Source organism: Balaenoptera acutorostrata, chromosome 1 (genome assembly GCF_949987535.1).
Source record: "Balaenoptera acutorostrata chromosome 1, mBalAcu1.1, whole genome shotgun sequence".
NCBI classification, from domain to species: Eukaryota; Metazoa; Chordata; class Mammalia; order Artiodactyla; family Balaenopteridae; genus Balaenoptera; species Balaenoptera acutorostrata.
The window spans coordinates 115,251,813-115,278,265 of record NC_080064.1 but is presented as its reverse complement, the minus strand read 5'-3'; the positions used below and the strand labels follow the sequence as shown (position 1 = coordinate 115,278,265).

The 26,453-nt window shown below is 56.4% G+C and overlaps 2 protein-coding genes across 10 annotated transcripts in view; one reads left to right on the top strand and one right to left on the bottom strand.

Annotated features, from left to right (window-relative positions):
• ARHGEF11 (Rho guanine nucleotide exchange factor 11) overlaps positions 1-12,014 on the top strand; it is a 114,850-nt gene extending 102,836 nt beyond the window's left edge. For 7 of the 8 annotated variants that reach the window (XM_007171835.2, XM_007171834.2, XM_007171836.2 and 4 more), the window contains 13 exons: positions 79-196; positions 1,083-1,261; positions 1,802-1,877; positions 2,197-2,364; positions 3,186-3,276; positions 4,357-4,482; positions 4,941-5,002; positions 6,326-6,544; positions 6,881-7,237; positions 8,350-8,478; positions 9,405-9,652; positions 9,898-10,087; positions 10,681-12,013. In XM_007171835.2, coding sequence (XP_007171897.2) covers positions 79-196; positions 1,083-1,261; positions 1,802-1,877; positions 2,197-2,364; positions 3,186-3,276; positions 4,357-4,482; positions 4,941-5,002; positions 6,326-6,544; positions 6,881-7,237; positions 8,350-8,478; positions 9,405-9,652; positions 9,898-10,087; positions 10,681-10,739 — 2,022 coding nt within the window. In that variant the 3' untranslated portion in view covers positions 10,740-12,013. Of the gene's footprint in view, positions 1-78; positions 197-1,082; positions 1,262-1,801; positions 1,878-2,196; positions 2,365-3,185; positions 3,277-4,356; positions 4,483-4,940; positions 5,003-6,325; positions 6,545-6,880; positions 7,238-8,349; positions 8,479-9,404; positions 9,653-9,897; positions 10,088-10,680 lie in introns of all 8 variants that reach the window. The other variant, XM_007171833.2, reaches the window with a different exon arrangement.
• Positions 12,015-13,536: 1,522 nt separating this feature from the next.
• Positions 13,537-26,258, bottom strand: LRRC71 (leucine rich repeat containing 71). Of its 2 annotated transcripts, XM_007171830.2 has the most exons (16): positions 26,000-26,258; positions 22,335-22,484; positions 21,881-22,006; positions 21,718-21,793; positions 21,424-21,501; positions 18,911-18,979; positions 18,524-18,683; positions 18,356-18,439; positions 18,176-18,265; positions 17,347-17,493; positions 17,072-17,165; positions 16,632-16,720; positions 14,703-14,744; positions 14,509-14,620; positions 14,025-14,146; positions 13,537-13,773 (listed from the first exon to the last, which is right to left on the bottom strand). In XM_007171830.2, the coding sequence occupies exons 1-16, from the start codon at positions 26,160-26,162 to the stop codon at positions 13,654-13,656; spliced, it is 1,722 nt and encodes a 573-aa protein (XP_007171892.2). In that variant the 5' UTR covers positions 26,163-26,258; the 3' UTR covers positions 13,537-13,653. The 2 variants fall into 2 exon arrangements, with proteins under 2 accessions (XP_007171892.2, XP_007171893.2); XM_007171831.2 differs by lacking the exon at positions 14,703-14,744.
• Positions 26,259-26,453: the final 195 nt, after the last annotated feature.

Below are 26,453 nucleotides of genomic sequence, written 5' to 3'. Positions count from 1 at the left end.
CCTTCGGCTCCGTGTCCTGAGCTCACAGCCAGCTCATAACCCAGGCTGACGTCTTCCTCTGTTCCTCCTTCTGTCTAGGAGGCTGAGAGCCACCCTCAGTGCCGACGGCTGCAGCTTAGAGACCTCATCATCTCTGAGATGCAGCGGCTCACCAAGTACCCACTGCTGCTGGAGAACATCATCAAGCACACGGAGGGTAGGGCTCACAGAAGGCTGGCGTTGGGAGGCAGCAGCCCGCAGCTCAGACCCTGGTTCTAGCACTGACTTGCTTCGTGTCCTTAACAAGTCACTTGACCTCTCTGGTCTTCAGGGTCTTCATCCTTGTGTTGTTATGGTCAGTCTCAAAGAAGGTAACGGTTGTAAATGTGCTTTGGCAAAACTAAGGTGCTCAGCAGCAGGAGGAGGTAAGGGCTGCCGCTGGCCTGTGTGGGGCCTCTGTGCAGATCAGAGGGAAGCATCTGAGTGACACAGGTTAGTGCACAGAGGGCACCTTGGCTCCTCTGAGGATCGTGGTCCCACGCCAGAGGCTGTGGCTGGATGTTAGCCCTGTTGATCCCCCTGCTGGACGTCTCTGTGCGATGCACAAAAGATACAGCCATGCGTGCTTACTCCACAGGAGTAGGGGACCTTGCTGAATAGGGGGGGTCTAACCCCAGGTTGTCACTGTCCCTGGGATCCTGAGCAGCTCTCACCACCCTCAAGTTTGGGGTGTTGGCGTCAGCGTGTAGAAGTGGGAAGAACCACAACCTGATTTGAACAGGTGTTCCTAGAGGGAGACACCATCACTGTCATCACCCGCAGTCCCTGTCTCCGTTCCTGTCCTCCACACCTGTAGAGTGGCTGTGGTCTAGGCAGGAATTCCCAAGGGCTATCAGTGTCTTCAGAGCCGTGGTCTGAAACCCGAGGACCCTCAGTATAAGTCATCCTTACGATTGAGGTCCAAGTTAGGCAGGAGTGGCGTGTCTACACCCATCCCTGCTGGTGGGCGACTGGCCAGTGGCTGTCGGTAGCCAGGCACTCTCGGGCTCTGACAGACTTCTCAGGCAGGAGCCCTCACCACCTCCTCTCTGCGCCATGGGTAGGTGGCACCTCTGAGCACGAGAAACTCTGCCGGGCCCGGGATCAGTGCCGGGAAATTCTCAAGTACGTGAATGAAGCAGTGAAGCAGACAGAGAACCAGCACCGTCTAGAGGGCTACCAGAAACGCCTGGACACCACCTCCCTGGAGAGGGCCAGCAACCCCCTGGCAGCGGAGTTCAAGGTAGGAGGCTGAGGCTGCAGCGTCGTCAGCCCCACATGTGCTCCGGTCAGGACCTGGAGAAGGTGGAGGGGAGGAGACCTGGGCCTGTCTGTGATAGGATGGCGCTATGGGGGCCCTGGAATACACACAGCCCCAGTTACCATTGTCACCCCATCCCGAGATAGACAAGGGCAGACAGCCCTACCATAAAGGCTAGATGTTTGAACTCAGTCTGGGAGAGCAGGGGATGGGAGTAAACTCAAGGTAAAGGTGAAGGTCATTTGGGAGAACATAAAGCTGAAGGAAAGGGCAGGTAAAGCAGAGTGATCCTAGGAGAGTACACAGCATGTAGTAGGGGATAGAGAGACCCCTGCCATAACCATCGGCATATCCCCCAGCACAGCACGTAGCACGTGACTTTGTAGTTGCCTTTTTACTTGTCTGCATCCCCCACAGGAGTGTGAGGGCAAGGACTACTCTTGTTCACCACTGATGCCCAGCGCCTTAGCACAGTGTCTAGGTTTTCAGATACTTGTTGAATAAATGGTGTCTCCTTAACAGAGTCTGGATCTTACAACCAGAAAGATGATCCATGAGGGGCCCCTGACCTGGAGGATCAGCAAGGATAAGACCTTGGGTAAGTGCCAGGGGACTGGGGCCAAGAGGGAATCTAGGGCACTGCCCCTGGGCTCTTCCCTCTCTGGATCATAAGCCCTGTACCCGGTGCTCTAAAGGGATGGTAAGGAGGCAGCTTGAAACACGACTGGGGATGAGAGCTCAGGGCTCCTTAAGCACAGCATGGGGAGGAAGGACCAAAAACAAAGCAGTCAGAGGTCACCAGACTCCAGGGCTTCCTAGATCCTGGAGATGACTATCCAAGAGCCTCTGGTACCCCATGTGTTAATGGGGGATGAGTGGGCAACAGAGAACACCTCACCAGCACCACACCCCTCCAGACCTCCACGTGCTGCTGCTGGAGGACCTCCTCGTGCTGCTGCAGAAACAGGATGAGAAGCTGCTGCTGAAGTGCCACAGCAAGACAGCCGTGGGCTCCTCGGACAGCAAGCAGACCTTCAGCCCGGTGCTCAAGCTCAATGCCGTGCTCGTCCGCTCCGTGGCCACAGGTACCCGTGAAGAGACAGTCCCAGCCGGCCCACACCCCGGGGCCATGAGCCCTGTTACTCGTGTCCAGCGAGCACTGGGTGATGCGGGGCCGATCTGGGGCTGTACAGAGCTTATCAGCCCACCTGTGTTCCTTTCCTCCTAGCCCTGACTCATTGAAGCAGGAGGATGTGGTCCAGCGTGGGGTAGGGTGATGGGTAGGATGGGGACCACGATGAGGGAGGACAGCGTGGTTCAGGCAGGATGGGATGTGGGCGCTGGGGATGAGGTAACAGGATTGGGCAGAGAAGAGCAGGACAACCCTTCCTGCTGCAAAAGTGACGGGCAGAGCTCGCTTGCAGAAGACGGACACACCCACAGTCCAGAGCCTGGTCCAGTGCTCAGAGCATTTCAGTGAGAAGCAGAGTGTGTACAAGAAGGGCTCTGGAGCAAGAGCCAGGCAACCAAATTCTCTGGGCTCGCTTTCTTCATCTATAACATGGGGGGTGATATCTGTCTCTTGGAGGGAGGGTGTAAAGGGAGGATGGGTATGATGTAGTTTTATAAACCCTAAGCACCGTACACCCCTCAGCCTTCGCTGTTCGGAAAGCGAGAGGTAATGGGGGTGGCTGTGAAGATGGTATTAGGGGACCCAGAATTGCCTCTGTCCTCTTTGTAAGCGAGCCCCAAGTGGTTCTGAGGACCCAGGTCCGTCTGGTGCTGCATTCCTCAGCTGGTGAGGGTGAGGACTTCAAGTCCGCACTCTGTCGCCTTGGCTCTCAGGCTGCAGTCATGCCTCTGCCACCCCCAATGCAGACCCTTCTGCCTTCTCTCTCTCACACAGATAAACGGGCCTTCTTCATTATCTGTACCTCCGAGCTGGGCCCACCCCAGATCTACGAGCTGGTGGCATTGACGTCATCAGACAAGAACACGTGAGGATTGCCTGATGGGGGGGGGCGGTCCCACGTAACTGCCGTCCCCTTGGGACCAGGGCGGTGTATGAGGATGTGGACAGGGAGGCCAGGGCTGCGCCCCAGAGCATTCACAGGACGGGGCCTTGAGGGGCAGTGGGAGATAAGACAGGAGTAGAGAGGTTTACGGTGTCACCGCCCCTGACCCCATGAGCAGGCCTGCCCTAGGGAGGAGGAGTCCCCAGCAGTCTTCCAGCCTTTCTGAGGCTGCTTTTCTTTCTCTGGCCCCCCTCCTTTCCCCTGGGGTTTTTCTTGCCTTCCCCCATCAAGCGTTGCAAATGCCCACATTCTTCAAAGGCGTTTGCCTCCGGGACCCTCATCCCCACCCAGGGCATTCTCTCACCCGTATTCCCAACAGTGGCCAGCCAGAGGCAGCGTGGCACGGTGGGAGGGGATAGGTTGAGTCAGGCAGTTTCTCAGGCTCCGGGTTTTCCTCTGCGAAATGTGGATAATGCTACCTCTTGAGAGTTATTTTGAGAGAAAGAAGAGATATAGAGGGACTTCCCTGGTGGCGCAGTGGTTAAGAATCTGCCTGCCAATGCAGGGGACACAGGTTCGAGCCCTGGTCCGGGAAGATCCCACATGCCACAGAGCAAGTAAGCCCATGCACCACAACTACTGAAGCCCGTGCGCCTAGAGCCCGTGCTCCGCAACAAGAGAAGCTGCTGCAATGAGAAGTCCGCACACCACAACGAAGAGTAGCCCCCGCTCGCCGCAACCAGAGAAAACCCACGCACAGCAACTAAGACCCAACACAGCCAAAAATTAATTAATTTTAAAAAGAGAGAGATATAGAATGCTTAGCACAACGAGTAACAGAGAGTTGGTGTTCAGTAATTGGTAGCTGCGAGTAATGTAACCCAATGTGAGCAGCCAGTCGGGACTGCAAGGAAGCGGGGACCCCGCTGGGCAGAGGGGGTCCTCAGAGCAGGGCCTGGCGAAGGGCTTCGCAGCTCTGGCGCAGGGGGTCGGTAAGGGGAGAGGCTGTGTGCCTCGGTCCTGTTCTCACCACCAGTCCTCACTGTTCCCGCTGAGCAACAGATGGATGGAGCTCTTAGAAGAGGCCGTGCGGAATGCCACCAGGCACCCTGGAGCTGCCCCAAAGCCCGTCCACCCGCCGCCCTCAGGCCCCCAGGAGCCAGCCCACCAGAGCCCCACGCCCAGCAGGTGCTTAGCCCTCCAGGCCCCTTCACCATCCCCACTCCAGGCCACTTGTTTGCTGCTTCTAAGCCCTTCACCCCCGGGGATGGGCAGCCTCAGCGGCAGACGTCAGCGGGCAGGTGGCGGAAGGTACCCTTACATCTCTGCCTTCCGCGCCCGTCTGCTCTCCCCCTGCAGCCCCCCACTCGGCTGTAGTAGAGACTGTGCCTGAAGTGGGGTCGGGGGGTATAAAATCGTGACCAGGAGAAGCTTGGCCGACACCCACCCTCCCCTCCAGTTTGCCAGCCAGACGGCAGGTGCCGGAGTCTAAACCCCTCCCTCCTTGGGCCCTGCTCCTTCATTGCCCATCCCAACTCAGGAGGCCAGAGTGGAATTTCATGACACGGCCACCTCCTCCTGTCTGGCAGAGAGCCAGAATTCCCAGCAGGCGATCGTCTCTCACCCTTGGCTGTTTCTTCCCTCAGGGAAGGACTGGATGACTCCGAGGTGTTCCGTAGTGAGCCAGAGCCTGAGACAGTACCTGGAGGTAAGTCCCCTGAGCTGTCTTTGTGGGAGCCCAACCCCGTCCATTTTCTATAGGCACAGTAGGGAGGTGGTCAGGTGTGCCTGTGGGGGTGACGGGAGAGGGCCGTCGGGGCCAGAGGTGTGAGGTTTTGATAAGAGTAGAGAAGAAACAGAGTGAGCAAGGAAGAGTCTGGAAGAGGAAAGAGAACAGGCTGAAGCGAATGTGGACCAGCTCACTTGCACAGAGCTCTCAGCCTGGGCTCTCTGGGTGCCAGGTATCGAGCAGGGGAGGAAGAGAGGGGCGGTCAGGCCCGAGGGTGCCTAACGGAGAGCAGAATGCACTCAGATCTGCAGGCACCGGAGTCTTGTGGGGGCAGGGATAGGGAGCCCAAAGGGCTGAAGATACAGTCACCGGGATGGGATTGGCAGGGGCAAGAGGGTCTCAGACAGAATTCTCGTTGAGTTTTTATGTGAAATAACTTAGGGTCTCATGTTTAGAGAGAAATCTCCCCGGTGGGTTCCCTGGCTGGGTCCCTTTTCTGTTTCCTTCTGCTTAGGATGCTTCTCCTAACTCCCGCACCCCCTTCAAGTCTTTGTGCAGGTGTCAGCTTTGCACCAATATACCTTCTCTGACCACTCCATTTAATACCAGCATTCCTGATCTCCCACACCCTGCGCTATGTTTTCTTCTTTCCTGTAGCACTTCTCTAATTTTTTTTTTTTTTTTTTAAGTTTTTTTTTTTTTACTTGATTTTTTATTTATTTATTTATTTATTTATTTATTTATTTTTGGCTGTGTTGGGTCTTCGGTTCGTGCGAGGGCTTTCTCCAGTTGCGGCAAGCGGGGGCCACTCTTCATCGCGGTGCGGGGACCGCTCTTCATCGCGGTGCGCGGGCCTTTCTCCATCGCGGCCCCTCCCGTCGCGGGGCACAGGCTCCAGACGCGCAGGCTCAGCAATTGTGGCTCACGGGCCCAGCCGCTCCGCGGCATGTGGGATCTTCCCAGACCAGGGCTCGAACCCGTGTCCCCTGCATTAGCAGGCAGACTCTCAACCACTGCGCCACCAGGGAAGCCCTCTCTAATTTATTTAGACAATTTACTTACTTATTTTATTTTTCTCTATGTCCGTCCACTAGAATTTAAGTTCCGTAGGGCAGGGATCTCTGTTTTATTTACTGATATATGCCAAGAGCCTGGGACAGTGCCTGGCCATAGTAGGTACTCAGTAAACATTGTGGAATCAGCCAATGTTCCCAGCCCCTTGAACCCAAAGCTGGGCCTGGGATCAACCCATACGTGCCTTCCCTCTTTCCCTGTCTTACACTGTCCTCCCATCCAAAACAGGCACTGGGCCCCAGCAGAGGGTCAAAGGGAAGCACCCGGTCCTGCTAGAGGGCCCTGAGCCAGAGGGCAGCATAGAAGAAGAGGAGCTGGGTACCCTGCCTCACCCTTCTGCCTCCCTGGATGGAGAGAACAGGGGCAGCAGGACAAGGGACCCCATCCTCCTGCCCCTCCCAGGCCCTCTGTTCATGGAAGGACTTGCCGATGCAGCCCTGGAGGACGGTGAGTGCCTCATGGCCCCAACCGTCAGCCCCCAGTGCCCCAGTAGCATGACCATTGTGAACGCCATGGCAGACACCCCACTGTCTTACCTGCTCGAAGGCTCTCCCTGTTGTGTTTGAGGAGAGATGGATGCAGAGAGACAATTGTCATTTCTGTCCCCCCCCCACCCAGCTGGTTGGCCAGAGTCCCCCAGCTCCACCCTGTGACTGAAGCAGTTTCACCAAGATGGCTGTGGGAGAGGGGAGCAGTGGCCCTCCTGCCACCTCTGCACCCTCCCCCGACTGGCGAGGCGTGTAGTCCTGTTTCCAGGAAGCCATCGCGCTGTTTCCCCTCCAGTGGAGAACCTGCGGCACCTGATCCTGTGGAGCCTGCTGCCAGGTCACCCCGTGGACCCACAGGCTTCCGGGGAGCCCGAGGACGACTTGACGCCTACACCTTCCGTCATCAGCATCACTTCTCACCCCTGGGACCCAGGCTCCCCAGGGCGAGCTCCCACTGGGGGTGAAGGGGACAGTGCCCGGCTCTCAGGGCCAGAGCGGGGCCAGCAGGAGGACGTGGCTGTCTGTTCTCTGGAACACCTGCCCCCAAGGACCAGAAATTCTGGGATCTGGGACTCTCCTGAGCTGGACAGGAATCCAGAGGAAGAAGCTTCGAGCACAGAGGCAACAGGAAGTTACAAAGTTGTGAGAAAAGGTAAAATAAATTGGGGTGGCCACTGGGGAGACACATGCCCAATTTTGCTAGGGTAGTGCTGAGTCTTCCAGATGGCTGCTTCCTTGCCCGCCTCTATCCTGCAAACCATATGTGCAGAGGCTTGCCCAGATCCTGGGGGAAGGAGACATGTTGCTATCATGCAGAGGCTTTGGGGTTGGACAGCTGAGGTGCAAAGTCCTAGCTCCGTCACCTAGTACCCGTGTGACCTTAGGCAAAAATCTGAATCACCTCTGGACTTCATTCTACAATATAAGTATATTACTACTGCTTGGCACAAATCAACTGTCAATAAAAGTTTCTGCTAGCGTTTTTCACTGCTCTTCCAGTTCTAAGGAAAAGTGGGGCTCTTCTCAGGAGCCTCATTCCCAGAAAGACAAGGGCAGGTGCTTGCAGCCGGTCACTCCAGATAGCGGTGAAGGAATTGGCGTGTAGGATGGAGGTGGCAGCGGGACTAGATGTGGAGCCAAGACTAGGGGCTGAGGACAAGGCTGGGGAGACGTGTGGAGGGTGTGGAGCTGTGGTGAATGAGCAGGGACGTAGGGAGGGCGCCCAGCTGCTTGTGGAATGCCGTGGACAGTAAGACATGAAAATGTGGAATGCCGTGGACAGTAAGACATGAAAAGCCAAGACTGGCTGGGATGGAGGCTCAGGGCAGGTTTGTCTGGCCAGAGCTTGGGGGAGGGAGGGAAGAGTAAGCTGAAGAGAGGGCAGCCTGGTCTGAGGAGTGCAGCAGGAAAGATGAACCGAAGCGCGGGATGCCCTCGAGGGGTTGAAGTTGTGGGGGGGGGGTCCCATGTTAGTGCTACGGGGTCTCCTTTCCTCCCCTAGTGCCCAGCTCTGCCTCCTTTTCCAGGAGCATTTTTCTTTCCATCTGCCCAAGGTGTGTGCTCTCTCCTGGGTTTCTGGGACCTGACCTCCCTGCTCTCTCCTCTGGTGAATTGGTGGAGCGGCTCTCTCTAGCTCCCTGGGGTATAATCATGTGTGATCTTGTGTTCACTTTGTTCTTCCCTTTTTCTCCACCCCCACTCCCTCCCCCCTTCCTTCTCCCTCTCCTTCCTACTCTCTCTCCCTTCCCTCTCCTTCTCTCTCAGTCTCTACTCTCCCTGGTGGTGGTGTCGGTGCAGCTGAGGTGGCAGGCAGCAAAGTTGTCCCTGCGCTACCAGAGAGTGGCCAGTCAGAGCCTGAGCCACCCGAAGTGGAAGGCGGAGCAAAGGCTACGGGTAATGAACTTCTCCTCGGAGCCAGAGACAGGCCAGGGCTAGAATGCGGGTCCACGGGCAGAACTGGGCTTCAGGTGTTAGACCCTTGCCTGCAGTCACGTGGCCACACGCCTCCGTACATACTCCCTGAACTGTCTGCAATGGGTGAGGAGTAGGACGTGGGCCTGAAGACGGGAGAATAGACCTTGTGCCAGCCCCTCGCCGAGAGCTGCACAGGCCCCATTCAAAGCAGTAGGGTTAAGCAGCTCTGCTTAGTCACGCAAGGGGGCGGGGAAGCCTGGCCCAGTGTCCTTAGCCTGACATACTGAGCCACCTCTCCCCGACACTAGTCACCATCCAGTGTCACTGTGGAAAAGGGCTTACGTGGCCTTCCAGGCTCCTGGGCACTTACCTATGCTTACTGCCCTGTCAGTAAGCCTTACGTCCTTCTCTATCTGTCCCCGACCCCCTCTGATGGGTTGAGGTACCTCGAGGATCGTGAAGTAGATGGCAGTTGGGTCAGGGCACCGTGTCGGAAGTTTAGCAGCAGAGCCTGAGATGGGGCAGAGTGAAGGAGGCTACCGCCCGCTCTTTTTCAAAAGTGCCTAAAACCAGCCCACGCCCTCTTTACCCTTCCTTCAGGGAGTGGGAGCCACTCCCGTTTCCCAGAAGAAACACAACCACCCTGCCCCTTCTCCCTTAACTTCCACCACTAAGCATCGCCCCTGCTCTGGGCCAAGCTGAGCAAAGTCGCCATCTCGAAGGCTGTCTGGAGGGGAAGGGCTTTTGGGAGACTGGTAGGCAGTCCGAGGCCAGCCTACTCCAAGCTCGCCTGCAGGATGTCTTCCCTGGCCCCGTCAGCCGGCCTGGGGAACACCAGGGGAGGGGAAGATGGCTTAGACTTCCTCCCTGTTTGCCTCCTAATCTCTTTGTCTTGCTGGGGACAGGGAACTGCTTTTACGTGAGCATGCCGGCAGGACCCCTGGACTCAAGCACTGACCCCTCAGGGGCACGCGTGAGCCCCTCCCAGCCCGATGGCCTCCCTGCCTCGCAGACGGAACCTCCGCCCGCGCTTCGGGAAGGCAATGGAGATCAAAGGCGCCCGGGCCGCTCTCCCCCCAGCCTGGCCCTCAGGGACGTGGGCGTGATCTTCCGTACCATCGAGCAGCTCACCGTCAAGCTCAACAGGCTCAAGGTAAGGGCCTGGGGCCCTGGAGGCCTCCGTCCATTGCGCCGAGACCCATCACCCACGCGAGTGAGCTACACAGTGTGTCTCCATGGGAGCCCGAGATCCCGGCCTGGGCTCTACCCTCAGCCCACCCAGCCGCCCTCAAGCACAACCCATCCCCTGGACCCCACGGATAAGAGGGCATTGCCCCTTCCCCAGGGGCTCATGAACAGAGGGGCTTGAGAGCAGATGTCCCTCTACAACTCTTCCAGGACGTGGAGCTGGCCCACAAAGAGCTGCTCAGGTCCCTCGGGGGAGAGTCGTCTGGTGGCACCACGCCCGTGGGCGGCTTCCACACAGAGGCAGCTAGATGGGTAGACAGCTCCCTGTCCCCTCCAGCCAAGGAGCACCTGGCCTCCGACTCCAGGGACAGCCGCGAACTGGGGCCCTGCCCTGAGGACGGTGAGTGAAGTCCCCCGGGGTCGGGGCGGGGTGTGCAGGGAGAAGGCCTCCGGCTCCTGAGGAAGCACTGCCGTGCAGTGTGAGGACACGGAAGGGAGTTCTGAGAAGGGGCCTCGTCTCCCCCTGAGTACAGTTCATTCATTCATTCCCTCAGCTTCAGAAAGAGGTCATCTTAGGGAAGGCCCACAGAAGCTCCCCTAAAACTGGGAAACTTATAACTGAACCCTCTTTTCCCTTGGGTTATGGAGGTAACAAACCAGGGGGAGCCTCGTCTCCCATCTGAAACCTGTTCTTAATAAGTGGTTCAGAAGCAGATTGCATGGGCCAGGGCCACGGCTGTGTTTCAGCTCAGGAAGACAGACCCATACCTACCCGTGGGCTTTGGGGGCCAACAGAACAGAAGTGGGGTTCAGTAGGCAGCCCTTTCCGGGTCGCACAGGAAACTCCAGGGTTTCTGGAGGAGGAGAATGCCTTGTCACAGAAGGATGGCACTAAAGAGCTGCTGTCACAAGCCTGAGGACTTTGCAGGCGGAACACAGCGGGAGGGTCATCTCAGAGGCCAGCTCCTCACCGCCGTCCCCACATCCCTGCAGGTGCCAACACGCCGCTGGAAGACGGCCCGGCGGACACAGCCACACCCCCAGGACTGTAGCTGCCCAAACCACCGAATCCTCCGCATCCCCACTCCTCCTCTAGGGACCGGCCTGAGGCAGGGCACAGGGTGGGGAGACCCCAAACCTCCTCCCCGCGGTGGAGGCAGGCGGTTGAAGAGAGGCTCCAGCCAAGACCCGGGGGGAGATGCGCATGTTGCTTGGTCTGCTCAGATTGGAGTCAAGTTTCAGTGTCTTTTCCCCTCCCTTCAGCCCAGCCCTTCAAGGCCTTGTGTCTCCTAAGCATGCTGACTGCATCTGAAAGGCCCCCCTCGTCCCACGTACGTGTGCGCGCCTGTATGTGTGGGTGCCCTCAGACAAGCCAGTGCGGGTGAAAGGAGGCAGCTCCAGTGTAAATGCACTTTCTTCCTCCCCTCCCTTCTCCACAGGACCCCCAGGCTGGGGTGGGTGTCTCCACCTCTCCTCTCTTTGTCACTTTGGTTTCCTATAAATATGTATGTATTGTATGTGCATCTTTGCTATTGTAAATAACTTCGACCTTTTTTGTTTCTGATCCTGGCGTGCCGAAGGCAGTTCCAGAGGGACTGCTAAGGGAAGAGGAGGTTCACTTGTATTTCTTTGTTAGCAGCCCAGCTCCAGGATCAGGGCCCAAAGGTGGAGCCAGCCCTGAGCGCCCCGGCCCCCCGTAGGCAAGAAGGCCTCCAGCTTCTGGCCCACCTGGCCGGAGAGCCTAGCCTCTGCAGCTCGGTGCTGGGCTACTCCCTCCCTCCTAGGAATTCTCATCTTCAGGGGAACTTCTTACCCCACCTGTGTCCACCCTTCCCCACCCTCTCCCTATAGAAAACCAGTGTATCAGGTACAGAGCTGAAAACTGGGCCCCGGGGAGGTGGGGGTAGGGGTTTGAATGCTGGAGTCCCTAAACTAACAACCTAGGACCATCCCCAGGGGCCACCACAGCCTTGGCCCCTATTACCACATCCACTCCACTCCCCACAGACTAATAGAATATACACACTGTGCTAGGTGTATATATACATATATATATATAAATATATATAATATATATAAAATACAGATATGGAAATGACTGTTTTGCTGTTAAAATAATGTATACTCTTTTATTTTCTTCCTTTCATGGTTAAGATTTTTTTTTAAGAAAAGTTAAATATTCTTCAACTGTGGTGGTGTGTGTGTGATTCTTGGAACTGCTGTGATCAAAGATACTGTGGTTGTTCCCTCTGAGACTGATTGGAATTGAATAGAGGGAACAGAAGGCAGCCCCAGACCCAGGCCTTGCCATATTCTCTCCCGAAGTTGCAGATGTGCACTTCACTGAACTTCAGACTAAGCGATACAGCCCCCATGGCCAGAACACGGAAAGACGACGCGCGCACACACACACGCACACACACACGCACGCAGTGGCCCCAGAATCAAGAGCCCTCATGAGCTGCCCTCAGTGAGCTTCAGGACTTCGAAGGCAATACACAGGGGAGGGTCATGTCAGAGGCCTGGCCAGGTGCTGTCATTGGCCCTCTGTGCCCTCCCACAGGCTCCAACACCCGCTGGAAGCAGCTCATCAGGCGTGGCCACACCCCCAGGACTGTAACCACTCAAACTGCCTCTTTTGCCGTCACTGTGGGACTAAGCGACGAATTCTCTTTCCCCCCTAACTAATGCTTCCCTCCTAAACCCAACATGACGCTAGGTGCTGACCTTGGGAGCTTACAGTCTAGTTGGGCATCAGGATTAATACACGATCCGTTCTTGATGAAGGGTAGGGGTGAGGACAAGAACTGTACGGACCCACTGAAGCTTCAGAAGGCCTTGGGCAAGGGTAACAAGAGGCTAGCAGTTACTGGAGAGCACCTGCTACGCGCTCAGCGTTGGGGATTCAAAGAGCTCCTCCCCGCAGAAGCTCAGCCAGCCGCCAAGAGGCTGAGCAGCAGCGCAGGTGGTCAGAGGCAAAGAGAGGACCGTGAGGGCCACGGAGCCTCGCAGAGAGGCAGTGCTGGCGGGGAGAGCAGGGCTCTGTCCAGGCAACAGAAAGTGGTGTGGGGGCTGAGAGGATGTGACCAGAGGTGAAGAAGGGACGCTCCCCGAAGAGTGGATGTCAACTCCCCAGAAGCCGGCCCTGGGCTCTTGGGGCACGGTCGGGTCATCTTAGCGGAGGCAGCACTGAGGGGTGAAGAGTCGGGGCCCCCAGCTCTCCTGACTCCTCTGGCCCCCGCACTGTCTGGGTGGCTCTGGTTTCAGGCAGCTGACAGCAGCAGGCAGTGTCATTAGGGTTCGTGTTTAGTGCTTGGACTTTGCTACGTAGATGACAGGAGACTCAGCACCCTCTCTAAAGCAGCCTGACAACTCTACGTTTTCATAAGCTGAGCCCTTGCCTCTCCTCCAAACCAGTCCAGACACATGGGCCAGTTGGAGCAGCAGAAGGGGGAAGGGACCCAGGAGGGTGGCATGGTGGAGCCCGTGCTCCATCCCTCTGCCCCACCCGCTCTTCGCTCAGCTTGTGCGTGTTGGTTACTATGCGAAGTCTTTCCCTTCTGCCTCTGAGACCAGAGGCACTGCAAACCCTCGTGTATCACCTGTCCTCCAGGGAACGGGGACGGGTGGTACGGGTAGTGACTCTGGTCTGGGCAAGCAAGAACTAGGTCCTGAGGAGGCAGGAGAGCAACACCCCTGGTCGGCCACCACCAGAGGGGCTGAGATCACCCCCAGCAGAACCATAAAGCCACTCGGCCATTTCTGGCCATGTTAACGCGCTGTTAACAGGCGCAAAGTCCAAATATTCCCAGTAGTTCTGGGACAAAGTTTTCAGACAGCCTCAAGGAAAAAAGTACAGCAATAGACTTTGTTAATGATCTGAGCTCTCCCCTGGGAGGTCCAACCCACACGTGGAAAGGAGATGCTTCCGTGGCCCAGAATCTCTGGGAAGAAGGTGGGAGGGGACTAGGTGGAGGAAGCCACAGCCGCCGCCTCTTTGTGCTTGACTTTACTGACAGGGTCCCTTGGCAGCATCAGCTCTTGGATCGTGGTGTACGCAGGACATTGTGGGGAGAAGCAGTTTTTCTGAAGGAAGAAAAGGAAGGCTGACAGCTAACAAAAGCAATGAAGATTAATCACCTGGGAGAAAAACATTTCCTGAGACAGGGTGGGTTAGGGGCTGGGGGACATGGAGAAAAGGCAAAGGAGTGTGACTGCCTATCTCAGCGAGAGAGATGAAGGCTGGGTTGTGATAAAAAGAATGAGGGAAACTACAGGCCTGTCTTGGAAATGGGGAGACAAGCTGCCTGCAGCAGCTGCAGTCCCTGGGGACTCACCGCCAGGGACAGCCACAGCAGCCCCACGGGGCCCTTGGACGCACTCTTGGACTTGGAGAACTGTGCCTGGTACTGCACTGTGGTGAGGAAGGCCTCTAGCCCCACCTCCGTGATGCGGTTTCCTGGTGGAAGGAGCAGAAGACGTGGCCTCCGACACTGCCAACCTCCTTCTTGCCTACACCCTCACGGGACACCCTCTGCGACCCTCTTACTCCAAAACTAACCCCCTGCTCCCCCAGCTCCCCAGCTCACTTACCTAGGACTAATTTCACTCCAACCCTACTTCTCTGACGCCTCCTTTGTCTGACCTCCCTCACCCCCACCCCAAAGGCCCGTGCCAGAGGGCCTTCACCATCATGATGCCCAACCACTGGGGAACCAGGTTCCGCTCCGCGGAGCCGGGGCGGGGGCACCCTTGTGACCGCATGGGGCCCAGCTAGCCTCGTGCCAGGAAGGCGGGGCGTGGGGGGGTTGGCAAACGTACGGAGAAGGTTGAGATGCAAAAGGACCTTGTTCCCAGGCATGAAAACTTTCCCATCTCGGTGCTCCACGGGCTCCAGGAGAGGGTTGACCATCTCACTAGTTTCCCCAACCAGCTGCTAAGGCAGAATACTGATTGCAGCAGAGGAGAGGGGAGCTGGTCAACAGGCCATTCATTCATTCATTCATTCAACATACATATTTTGAGGGCCGGCTACAGTCCAGGTTTTGTCCCAGGTGCTGGGGAGACAAAGATAAATAAGCCCATACCCTCTCGGGGGGGGGGGGGGGGCACGGAGGAGGCACAGCTAGCCAGTCTCGGCAGGTGTCCTGGAGGAGGTGGCCTGTGAGCTGACGTCTGAATAGTATGTGGTCCCTATCAGATGAAGATCAGGGGGGAAGTGGCAGCAGGTGCAAAGGCATGAAATAGTGTGTTCGCATTCCCTAAGTTGGAGTTCACTAAGTAATTCCTAACAGGGAGAGCAATGAGGGCGATGGACTGGAGGGAGATGACACTAAAGGCAGGATGAGAGGAAAATGCAACAGTCCTGGGAAGAAACAGCAGCCTGGATCAAGCCTGGGGCAGGGACAGAAAATGCACTGAGAGGCAACCTTCGCCCGCTTTCTCCACCCGACTTTCCTCTTTTGTAAGATCTTGTCCTGGGTGCCAGAGTAGACTCCTAAAAGTGGAGTCGCTGTTCCCTGCCAAGGTGGGGAGGTCTTTTGATGACAGAACACAGGCATACCTCAGAGATATTGTGGGTTCTGGTCCTCTCACACCAGACAGCCGCAATAAAGCGAGTCACACAAATTCTTTTGGTTTCCCAGTACGTGTAAAAGTTATGTTTACACTATACTGCAGTCTAAGTGTGCAATAGCATTATGTCTAAAGAAACAGTGTATATACCTCAATTTTAAAATACTTAACTGCTAAAAAAAATGCTAACCATCATCTGAGCCTTCGGGGAATCATAGTAGTAACATCAAAGATCACTGATCACAGATCACCATGACAAATATAATAATAATGAAAAAGCTTGAAATATTGAGAGAATTATCAAAATGTGACCCAGAGACACAAAGTGAGCAAATGCTGTTGGAAAACAAATGGCACCAACGGACTTGCTCGACACAGGGTTGCCACAAACCTTCAGTTATAAAAAAGAAAAAGAAAAAAATCTGCAAAGCACAATACAACAAGGTACGCCTGTGTAAGGACAGATAGCCCTCGGGTTAGGGTTAGGGTTAGGGTTAGGGTTAGCTGACTCCACTGCGGAGGGGTGGGAGCTACGGAGTCAGCAGTCCAGGAAGGTTTCCAAAGCAAGGAACAAGTTGGTCCAAGTTTAAACAGAAAAGGGAGGGGCTTCCCTGATGGCGCAGTGGTTTAGAATCTGCCTGCTAATGCAGGGGACACGGGTTCGAGCCCTGGTCTGGGAAGATCCCACATGCCACGGAGCAACTAGGCCCGTGAGCCACAACTACTGAGCCTGCGCATCTGGAGCCTGTGCTCCGCAACAAGAGAGGCCGCGATAGTGAAGAGGCCCGTGCACCGCGATGAAGAGTGGCCCCCACTTGCCGCAACTAGAGGAAGCCCTCGCACAGAAACGAAGACCCAACACAGCCAAAAATAAATATAATAAATAAATAAATAAAAGATTACTATTAAAAAAAAAAAATAGAAAAGGGAGGCTCCAGGGGCAAAGGAGAGAGGGTCTCAAGTAGCTGTGCACAGGGTGGGGGTAGTACCACGACTAGGAAAACACCCTGCCCTCCTGGGGATCTGCTGGCAGGGGCAAAGGAGAATGTCCTTTGTTCCCTGTGCAACTGTACAAGCAACCGTGGGCGTGGTGGTGAGGAACAAATGGCCTTTTGGGAAGCAGACTGAGTTGAGGCAGAGGATCAAAAGAGTGGGCTCCTAATAAGCAAGTAAAGGTAGAAGGGGAGAGGGCACTGAGCTCTGTTACCCGCTGCAAGCCCAGGTTGGATCAGGGAGTGGGGCAGGACTGAGGACACAATGTGAGTTGAAGTGGCTGCTGCCACAGGACAGGGCTGGAGACTCCATCCCAGGAAGGCTGGGGGACTGGACCCCAGGGACTTGTCCCCCACCCCGCTTCTCCTGCAGCCTACCTCCGACTCCAGGAGGATGCTGCGCTTCTCTTTGCTCCCAGTCTTGGTCCCTTTTCCCTTGCTTAGCTTCTGCTCAGGGATGGTTACCTCTGGAGTGGGAAGAGGAGCCAGAATGCACAGTGCAGACCTCTGATACCACTCAGTTTCCCCAAAGAGAATGGACTGGGGCGAGGAAGGGGACTCCTCAAACTTTGGGTTTGGGTACAACAGAAATAGAGCTGGAGGAGGCACCCCCAGCTAGGTAGGCGGGTTTCTTCTCTGAGGGCAGGACCACAGGGGTCCAGCCCAGGAGAAACGGTGTGGAGTGCCGTGGATGGGGCCGGCTGGGGCTTCCGACATCATGGTGAGAAGACTAGCTCAGTGCAGGCCTCCCGCATCCCGCCCCGTGCTCCTCCTTCCTCCACACCAAGTGGGCGCCGCAGAGGGGTGCTAGCACTTACTCCCCTTGCCTGCCTTTGTGGAGTCTTCTTTCTTAGGGGTTCCTTGTGTGGGTAACTGCCCAGACCCTGACTTCTCCTCTTTCTTCACCACTTCCTGTGGAGGACGTAAGAAGAGAGATGAGAGTCCTACCTCCCTGGCAGATGGGGAGCAGGTGTGGGAGGGATCAGAGGTGGACTTTCAAAGGGCTTCCTCCCTCCGCCCCACCCGCAAATCAAGGAAGCTTCCTCCCCTGTTCCTCCAGCGCCCAGGGCTCCGCTGCCCACAGCACACCTACCCCGGACTTTTCCTTTTTCTTGCCCAGACCCTTAGGGGTCTTCGTTGTCTGCGTCTTGTCTTTCTCCACCATTGCAAAACTGCTGACCCCCATCAGCTGATTCTTCTCACGCTCTGTTTTGGAGTCCCCATGTCGAGAGGTGGAAGGCTGTGCTCACAAATGGGAGGGGATGGAGGAGAAAGAATCCGGCGCCCCTTCCCCAGTGAGGGGTGAGGGGAAGCCTCATGCCTGGGTGGCAGTCGGACTGGCAGCACCCCTACCCCAATCTCCCTGCCTAAATGCTAACATAATTTGTTTGGGACCCTTCTGGGGCAGGTGCTGTTGGGAAGAAATGGCAGAGGGACCCAGGGATGAGCTGGGGGTGGGGGAAGGTGGCATTCAGACTCATACTGAGGGAGAAAATAGTAGCTGACATTTTTTTAACTAAGTGCCAGGCACTGTTCCAAGTGCATTAGATGAATTAACTCATTTAATCCTGTCAACAATCCTATGAGCTAGGTACAGTTATCCCCATTTTACAGATGAGGAAACTGAGGCCCGAGAGGTTAAGTCACACGCCCAAGGTCCCAAGCTGTTTTGTGGAAGAGCCAGATTCCAAGTCCCTGCGGTATAAATCTAGTCCTTTCTCTTAACCAATACACTCTACCGCCCGCGGAGTGGTTCTGCAGTAAGAACCCAAACGTTTGTTAGATCTGTGCAGAGGTCGGAGAGAGAAACGGTCACGACACAGGGAGAGAGGATGGGTTAAGACTCGGCCAGCTGGCTGAAAAGCAGCCGACCTGGGAAGCGGTTCCAGGGGCTCGGGTCTCAGGCTCCGAGCGCTCCTCACCGATCGCGAGCGCTCCTGCGAACCTTTCTCCAGCAGGAGGCGCCGGCGCTCCACCACCTCGGTGTGCGTCAGCTCGAAGGGGCGCAGGACCTGGGGCGGGGCGGCACCTCGCGCTCAGCCGCCCGGGGAGCGGGAGGATGTGGGGGTGGCTCCCCGGCCCCGCCCAGCCCGCACACCCACCTCGGCCAGCTTCAGGGCGCCCTTGTCCTGGATGCGGTTGTGGGCCAGGGACAGCCAGAGCAGTGAGCGATTGAACCGGAGGCCCTGCGGGGGCAGGGAGGGGCAGTGAGCCGGCTGGCCCCGGGCCGCCACAGCTCGAGCGTGGGCCCCTGCCGGCCTCGCACGCACGTCCGCGATGTAGCCCGCGCCCTCGTCACCGATGTGGTTGAAGCCCAGGTTGAGGGAGACCAGGGTCCGGTTGCAGCTGTGCAGCGTGGACAGAGCCTGGCCTAGGAGCTGCGCCCCGTGGTCGTCGATGTTGTTGTTCCTCAGAGACAAGTGCGCGATCCTGGGCAGCAGGAGGGAGAACGCGGGTCACAGGAAACACGGGGTCCTGGGCGTTCCCCGGAACCTCGGAAAACGGGGGCATGAGGAGGGCCATTCGGTCTGAGGGTGGAGAGGCAGGAATTGAGGGTCCTTGGGGAGGTGCTGGAGGGGCAAGGAAGCGTGGGAACTAAGGGTGACTTGGAATGGGGGGCAGGCCCGGAGAAAGGGGGTGAGGGAAAGGAGTCTCACGTGCTGTTCACTGCCATGAGCTTGTGATAGGACTGCTCCGGCAGCGGGTTCCCCTCCAGAGACACCTTCCTGAGGGTGGGGGAGATCTGAGACCCAGGAGGCACCACTGAGGCCAGATGAGGGAAGGGGACAAAGAGGAAGGGTGGGGCTCTGGGAAGCAGCTTGGAAACAGAGGCAAAGGATGCACCCCCCGGCCCAACTCCTTGATACAGGAAATTATATGTGACAGTTCTCCAGACTAGAAATCCAGAAGTGTACCATGTGAAGGGGTTACTCCCCAGAGTTAGTGAGCTGTGGTAAGGGGGCCTCTAAGATGACCCCAGTGATCCCCACTTCCTGGTATCCGTGCCCCAGTGTAATCCTCTCCCCTTGAGTGTGGCTGGACCTAGTGACTCACTTCTTTTTTTTTTTTTTTTTTTTTTTTTTTCAACTTTTTTTTTTTTTTTTTTTTTTTAAGATTTCTTTATTGACTGATTGATTGCTATGTTGGGTCTTCGTTTTTGTGCTATGGCTTTCTCCAGTTGTGGCAAGTGGGGGCCACTCTTCATCGCGGTGCGCGGGCCTCTCACTATTGTGGCCTCTCTTGTTGCGGAGCACAGGCTCCAGACGCGCAGGCTCAGTAATTGTGGCTCACGGGCCCAGTTGCTCCGCGGCATGTGGAATCTTCCCAGACCAGGGCTCGAACCCGTGTTTCCTGCATTAGCAGGCAGATTCTCAACCACTGCGCCACCAGGGAAGCCCTAGTGACTCACTTCTAATGAATGGCATATGGCAAAAGCCATGGGCTGTCACTTCGAAGTTTAGGTTACAAAAAGGCTGTGGCTTCCAACCCGGGTGCTCTCTGGCACCAGCTGCCAAGTGCTGAGGACACCCAGATGACCTGTGGAAAGGCTCCCGAGTGGAGGCACTGTGGCCAATCAGCTGGCACATAAGTGAGCCTGGCGGCAGATGCTCCAGCCCCAGTCAAGATGACTGCAGCCCCAGCCAACAGCCTTACTGCAACCTCACCGAGACGCTGAGCCAGAGGTGCCAGCTAACCTACACCTGGCTTTATCTCACAGAAACCGTGAGATAATAAATGTTTGTTGTTTTAAGCCACTACGTTTTGAAGTAACTTGTTACACAGCAATAGGTACCCAATACATGACCCCTCCACAAGGCAGTGGCTTCTCCAACAGTACTGAGAAAATGGAGGTGTTTTTCCAAGTCACAAGAAAAAATGAAACTAATGGCTGGAAAATTCTCTATTAAAAAAAGTTTCTCTCGGGACTTCCCTGGTGGCACAGTGGTTAAGAATCTGCCTGCCAGTGCAAGGGACATGGGTTCAAGCCCTGGTCCGGGAAGGTCCCACATGCCACGGAGCAACTAAGCCCGTGTGCCGCAACTACTGAGCCCGCATGTCACAACTACTGGAGCCCATGTGCCTAGAGCCCATGCTCTGCAACAAGAGAAGCCACAGCAATGAGAAGCCCGCGCGCAGCAATGAAGACCCAACGCAGCCAAAAATAAATTAATTAATTAATTTTAAAAAAAAGTTTCTCTCATGATATTTGCCCAACCTTTCAGCCTGGCTCATCTAGCATCTAAACTTGATTGCATTTATTTTTAATTATTTTTATCATGTTGATCTGACTTATTTTTACATATTAAGATGAATTCTATAGTTATTCTCCTGCTGGCTAAATTGTTTCTAATTCCCACGACAGAATACAATATGTGTTTTGTGGTGTTCAAGACAAATAGCACACAAGGACCTCCCGCTGAAGGAGACAAAATCCCTGCCCTCAAGAAGCATCCATCCCATCTACAGGAGGAAGACAAGTGAGGAGGCAAGCCAGTGACGGTGGGCTCTGTGAAGCAGGAGAAGTCAAGGGCACTGGGGGAGCTTCAGCAAAGGGCAGCCAAATCAGCTGTGTCCTTTATACAGCAACCACCCCTGTAGTTATACTACTCCACACCTTGCTCTGGCTCCCTCCTATACAAGAATGCCCTTTCCCAGTTCCCTGCCTGGCCCCCTCCTATTCCTCCTTCAAGGCTCAGCTTAGCACCACCTCCTCCAGGCAGCCTTCCGTGTCTCTCATGAACCATTCTTCCACCACTACAGTCCCCACACTGCCCTGCAGTATCCACTCCTATGCCCTTCTCCCTCCCTCACTGGACTGCCAGTGTCTGTAGAGTAAGAACCAGTCCCTAGTACAGTGTCAGACACCAGGCAGTGAGGAACCTCCAGGGAGAGAGTGGGTAGTGGTGGGACTGATGGAGAGGAGAGGGGATAAGGCCCCAAAGGTAGGCTCTTTAGGCACCAGAGTAGGCAGAAAAGGGGACCCCACTGCTTGTCAGATGGGAGCTTCAAAACCCAACAGACACTAGCAGCACCCTCTTTCCACAGGGATGCCAGCCCAGGCCACAGGAGCTGGAACTTGTCACCCGCCTCCCCAAACTGCTCACTTCTGACCACCCATCCAGCCAGGCTACCCAGGTAGCCTCCCCCTTGCCTATTCCCTTCTGCTGACCTGAGCGTGGATGAGCAGAGAGGCAGGAGGGCGATAAAGGTGGTCAGGGTCTTATCAGTCAGCCCCACCTTCCACAAGCTGGAGATAGCGGGAAGCACAGAAACGCAGCTGGAGCACCACCTCCTTCCCACCTTGTCCTCTCCAGCCACCCTGACACCCCAGCCACACCCCTCCTTATCACCTTCCCCACAGTCCCCAGGGCCTTCCGTGCCCCTTCAGTTCTTTCTCCCAGGCCACTGGTGGTCCGTCTCCAACACTGGCCTCCTGCCCCTCCCCCACCCCATGTCCCCTCACTTGATGGCCTGAAGCTGGCTGAGGGAGGTCAGACACTTAGAGAAGATACCCAGGATCCGCTCCTCAACCTTCCAACCTGCGGAAGGGAAAGGAGGACGGCGCCTCAGGCCCGGAGGGGTGCGGCGGTGGAAGGCGGGTGAGAGAGACCGGGGGCGGACCTCACCGCGGATGTAGATTTCCTTCACGGACTTGTCCTCGGGCTCCAGCTCCACCTGGATGGTGGGCCGGAAGAACTCGTATTTGCTCTCCAGGCTGTTGAGGCTGCAGGACCCAGACAGCCGCTGTTCTTCTAGAAGGCAGGGGTGCGAGGAGCCGGGGAAGGAGGGAGGGGGCAGAGTCACCGCCCCGGGCCCCACGCCCCGGCCGGCCTACGGGAGCCGGAGAGGCCGGGACGGCTCCCACGGAGCCGCGGGATTGGAGGACTCCGCCAGACCCGCATCTGCGAGGGTTTGGAAAGGACGACGGAAGACCGCCCCCACCTCCCCACCCGCCCCCTTGAACCCACCCCGCTCTCTCACACACACATTTCCCTGCGTCCCCGCCATTTGGCCCGCCGTGCCATGGGGGATGGACGCGGTAGCCCTGGCAGACACCCCGGGGTCTCCACTGTCACTCACCTACGGTGGGCTTTTCCGACGTAGAGGCGGAGGGGACGAAGGTCGGGTGCGGGCGGGGCCGGGTGACCACTTTGGGGAAGTCCGTGTAGCCCCACCGCGTGCAGAGCTCAGCGAAGTCCACCTCGAGGACGCCGGTGCCCTGGTACTCCTCTGTGGGGGCGGGGACGAGAGCGGGAGGGGAAGCGCAGCGCCGCGCCGCGCCCGCCGCCTGTAGCCCAAGGCTGCCAACAGAGGGCAGCAGAGACCAGAGGACGTCCCACCAAGCCCTGCGCCCCCGCCCGCCAGGGATCGGCGCACTGCCCCGCGTTCCCACGCTCGTCAGCGCGGGGTTTCGGGCCTCTGGGCGGGCAGCGGCCCCTCCATCGAGGCAGACCTCACGGCCATTTTTAACATGTAAGATGCATTGTAGAGACCGACACTGAAAACACTTGAGAGGAAACAGTGGGAAATCAAGACCTGGGAGGAAGGGGACTAAAGGGCGTGGAATGTAGACAATGAGGGCGCCTCTTTTATGTGCCGGCTCGTCCACCCACCCCGTGGGTCAAGGCCGCTTCCACTCCCGCTCTCCGCTCCCTGGGGGGCCTCCTCCTCCCCAGCCCAGCCTCCTCCCACGTTCCTTCCTTGCGGGGACTGCCCAGGGCCACACGGCGAAAGAAGGCCCAGGCCTGATGTGAGCAAAGGAAGGAAAGCAGAAGGATCTCTCCACCTCCCCCCGCTCCCACCCCCATCCCCACGCCCGCACTCGGGTAGACCGAGGCCCAGCAGGGTGGGAGGCTTTTATTTATTTAGCAAACATTGATATAGCACTTACTCCTGTCCCACACTGTTCTAAATGCTTTGGAAATCTTAACTCATTCAAGAGTTTTATTAATTCAGACAGATGCCCACCACTTCCCATCCTGAGGGCTATGCAAACCTGAGGTGCCTGAGTCCCCAAAGACCCCTGCTCTTTCCTGCACCCGCATGGGCATCCCAACAAGAAGTGGGTTCCTTGAGACGGGAAGGGGTGTCCCTGGCAAAGGGGAGAAACCGGAGGCAGAAGGGTGGGCTTGGTGCCAGCCTGCTCTTCCAAGTGCAGGACAGCCTGGAGGCCCCACAGGCAGCGGGTGCTGCAGGGACTGTGCCCCCGACAGAACTCCTGCAGCCAACAGCAGGGAGCCTGCCCGGAGGGGGCAGGGGGACTGGGAGGACGTGTGCTCAGCACTGTGGGGCAAGATGCAGAGAGGTTTGAGGGTTCTCGTGGCAAAAGGGTGAGAGACACAGGCACCCAGACGTCAGGGGGGACACAGACACCCGAGAGACATTAGCTGAATGGATGAGGCCGATGAGAGGAGGCACTGGGAGGCTAGGGGAGCCCCTTGTACAGCTGACTCCTGCACACTGCCTGCTTTCCCGGACTCTTCTCTCTGCTGGGAGAGCCCCTCAGTCCTTCCTTGCTTCACTCACACCATCTTTCCCCAAACAGAGGTTCTCAAACTTTAACATCTTTCTGTAAGAATCAGTAGGAAAGCCTGTTAAAGCAGTTTGCTGGGCCCCATCCCCCCAAATTCTGATTCCATAGGCTGGGTAGAGTCTGTGAATTTGCATTTCTAACCAGCTCACAGATGATGCCAAAGATGGTCCAAGGAGAACCGCTGCTCTAGACCAGCACTGCCCGACAGAACGTAATGGGACGATGGAAGTGTTCCACCTCCGGGCTGTAGCTAGCAGTGACCTAGTGGGCAGCACAGCTCTGAAAGGGCCTTGCTCCTGCTCTCCTCCCCTCCCACACTCACTATGACCTTGCCTCGTAGCTCCTTGAGAAATAGAAGCCACCAGATGCGATGTCCTCTCAATCTATCAACGTTCCTACAACTGCCTTCACTCGCTACCCCATTTGAGCCCTGCCACAACACACGATAGCGGCTGCTAAAGCCGCTGTGACTGTGTGGCCCTGTCCTGTTATCACTCCCTTTCTCTCTGACCCCTCTGGCTCCTCCTGCCAGCTCCTTCTCCTCTAAGATCACTGAGGCTGGGTCCTGAGCTCTTTCCTGTCTCCGGTTCCACTCCCCCCTCCCCAGGGGAATCTCTTTCATTCCCGGGCTTAAATGCACCCAAACATCAGCAGTTCCCCAATTCACATCTCCAGCCCTGACATCTTCTCACCGCTCCACACGCTTCTGTGCAGCTGCTCAGCCGACATCACCCCTTGGAGATCTCTTATGTCCTCTTCCTTCAGGCCTGCCTGTCTCCATGAAAGGCACCTTAACCCACCCCGTGCCCAGTACAGAAACAGGGAATCATTCTTGCTAGCTTCCCCACTTTCCACCCCATCCACTACTTCACCAACTCTTTTTCTACCTCGGAAGTACTTTTTCAAGGAGCCTAACCCATCTCCCTCACTACCCGAGTCCAACTACCACCATCCCTCACCTGGGCTATTGAAATACCTCGTAACTCAGCTCCCTGCCTTCATTCTCTCCCTCTGCCACTCCATTTTCCACACAGCAGCCAGAGTGGTGTGAGTGTGTGTGTATGTATGTGTGTGTGTGTGTGTGTGTGTTTAATGTAACTAGGTTCATATCTGTAGGAGATTCTATCCTGTCTTGTCTCTCCTTCTGGAAAATGCTCTTTCTCCAGCTCCCATAGCTCCCTCCCCACCAGCCACCAGCACTGACAAGGAGATGGCACCTGACCAAGATCTGACAATCAGAGTCTTTTCCCACGTTGTTTTACCTTGAGTCCAGAGACAGCAAGTTCCTGTCCCTCTTTGAAGGCAAAGCTGGTAGATTTGAATCAAGAAGCCTTCCAATCAATTCCCTTTTGTGGATAATTAATTTGGGTTGGGGTTCTATCACTTGCAACATAAAGAACCACACTCATATGCGTACTTTTCCAATGGTTTTCTTTTCCTAGAGAATGTAAATTCCATTCCAGCTGGACTGTGTCCATCTCGTTCTCTTTCTATTGGACCTAGCCACAGAGCAGGCATCCAAAAAGTAATTGTTGAATAAATGAATGATTATCTATAAAACTAAACTCAAAGTCACCTCCTGGCAGTGCCCCTGTGTCTTCCCATCACTCCCTGGACCTTCTTCTCTGATACAAATTAGCACATCTTATTGTATTCGTCAGCATCCCAAACCGGAGTGTGGGTTCTTTAAGATCAAGTTAATTCAAACATCTGCCAACCTGAGTTTCAGGAACTGTGCTGGGACTAAAACTGTGATTCATATCCCAGGATGGAGCAGGGCGCTTTGGGTGGGTGCACAATGTACTTTTGTTGAGTGAACGAGTGAATTTGCAGTTTATAAAATACTTTCTCACCATCAACTCTATTGTGCCTCCCAGTAATAGGCAGGGCAGGACTCCATACTACAGAGAAGAAACGTGCCTAATAACACGTGCACACCTCATAACGGTGACCACTTATAACACCCTTACCGTGTGCCAGGAGCTAGTTACATTCACATACTGAACTTCAGCTGGTGGAGCCCTTTTCCACACAGCGCTCCTCAGCGCCAAAAATTCTGTTATTATTTACTGGCTCGTGTGTCTCGCCCGCCATTGCCTGGCACAACGAAGACGCCCCATCCAATCTGGCTAACCCGAGCGACGAGTGGCTGGTGGGAGCGCGCCGAGCCGAAGCCTAGAGGCCTGATCCCCCAACCCCGCCACCAGCGTACCAGGGTTTTTGGGTTCCTCCTCCCCCACCGGCGGCAGGACGGTCGTCGGCTTCTCCTTGGCCCCGCGGTCCCCCTTCCTGGTCACTGCACCGGATGACTTCTGGATCCCGGGACGCGGGGCCCTGGGTGAGGCCACCGGTGGTGCGCTCGCCTCGCCCGACATGCTGGTGCCGTCCGCAGCGACTCTGCGGACACTCACGGGAGCAAGGAGGCAGGACGGGATTCTGTGGGGCTCGCCCTGGAGGTGGCCGAATCAAGGGTCTCTATTCCGCGTCCACAGGCAGGACCCGCCTGCCGCGGCGTCGCCTCAGCGTCCCTCTCCAAGACAACCGCGCGAGGTGGGCGGGCCCAAGGGCAAGGGGCAACCACAGAGCGCACGCGAGGCCGACAGGGGGCACCACAGAGTCATCAGGGGGCGGGAGGAGCCAGGAGGGCGGAGCCGCGGAACTAGGGC

What these genes read in the sequence shown, in the direction of transcription:
- LRRC71 (XM_007171830.2), bottom strand. Translation starts at nt 26,162, where the DNA reads ATGTCGGGCGAGGCGAGCGCACCACCGGTGGCCTCACCCAGGGCCCCG. An exon ending in GTCGGAAAAGCCCACCGTAG is followed by an intron (nt 22,007 to 22,334) that starts GTGAGTGACAGT and finishes CCTGCCTTCTAG; the next exon opens with AAGAACAGCGGCTGTCTGGG. An exon ending in GCGCCCTGAAGCTGGCCGAG is followed by an intron (nt 18,266 to 18,355) that starts GTGGGTGTGCGG and finishes GCCCCGCCCCAG; the next exon opens with GTCCTGCGCCCCTTCGAGCT.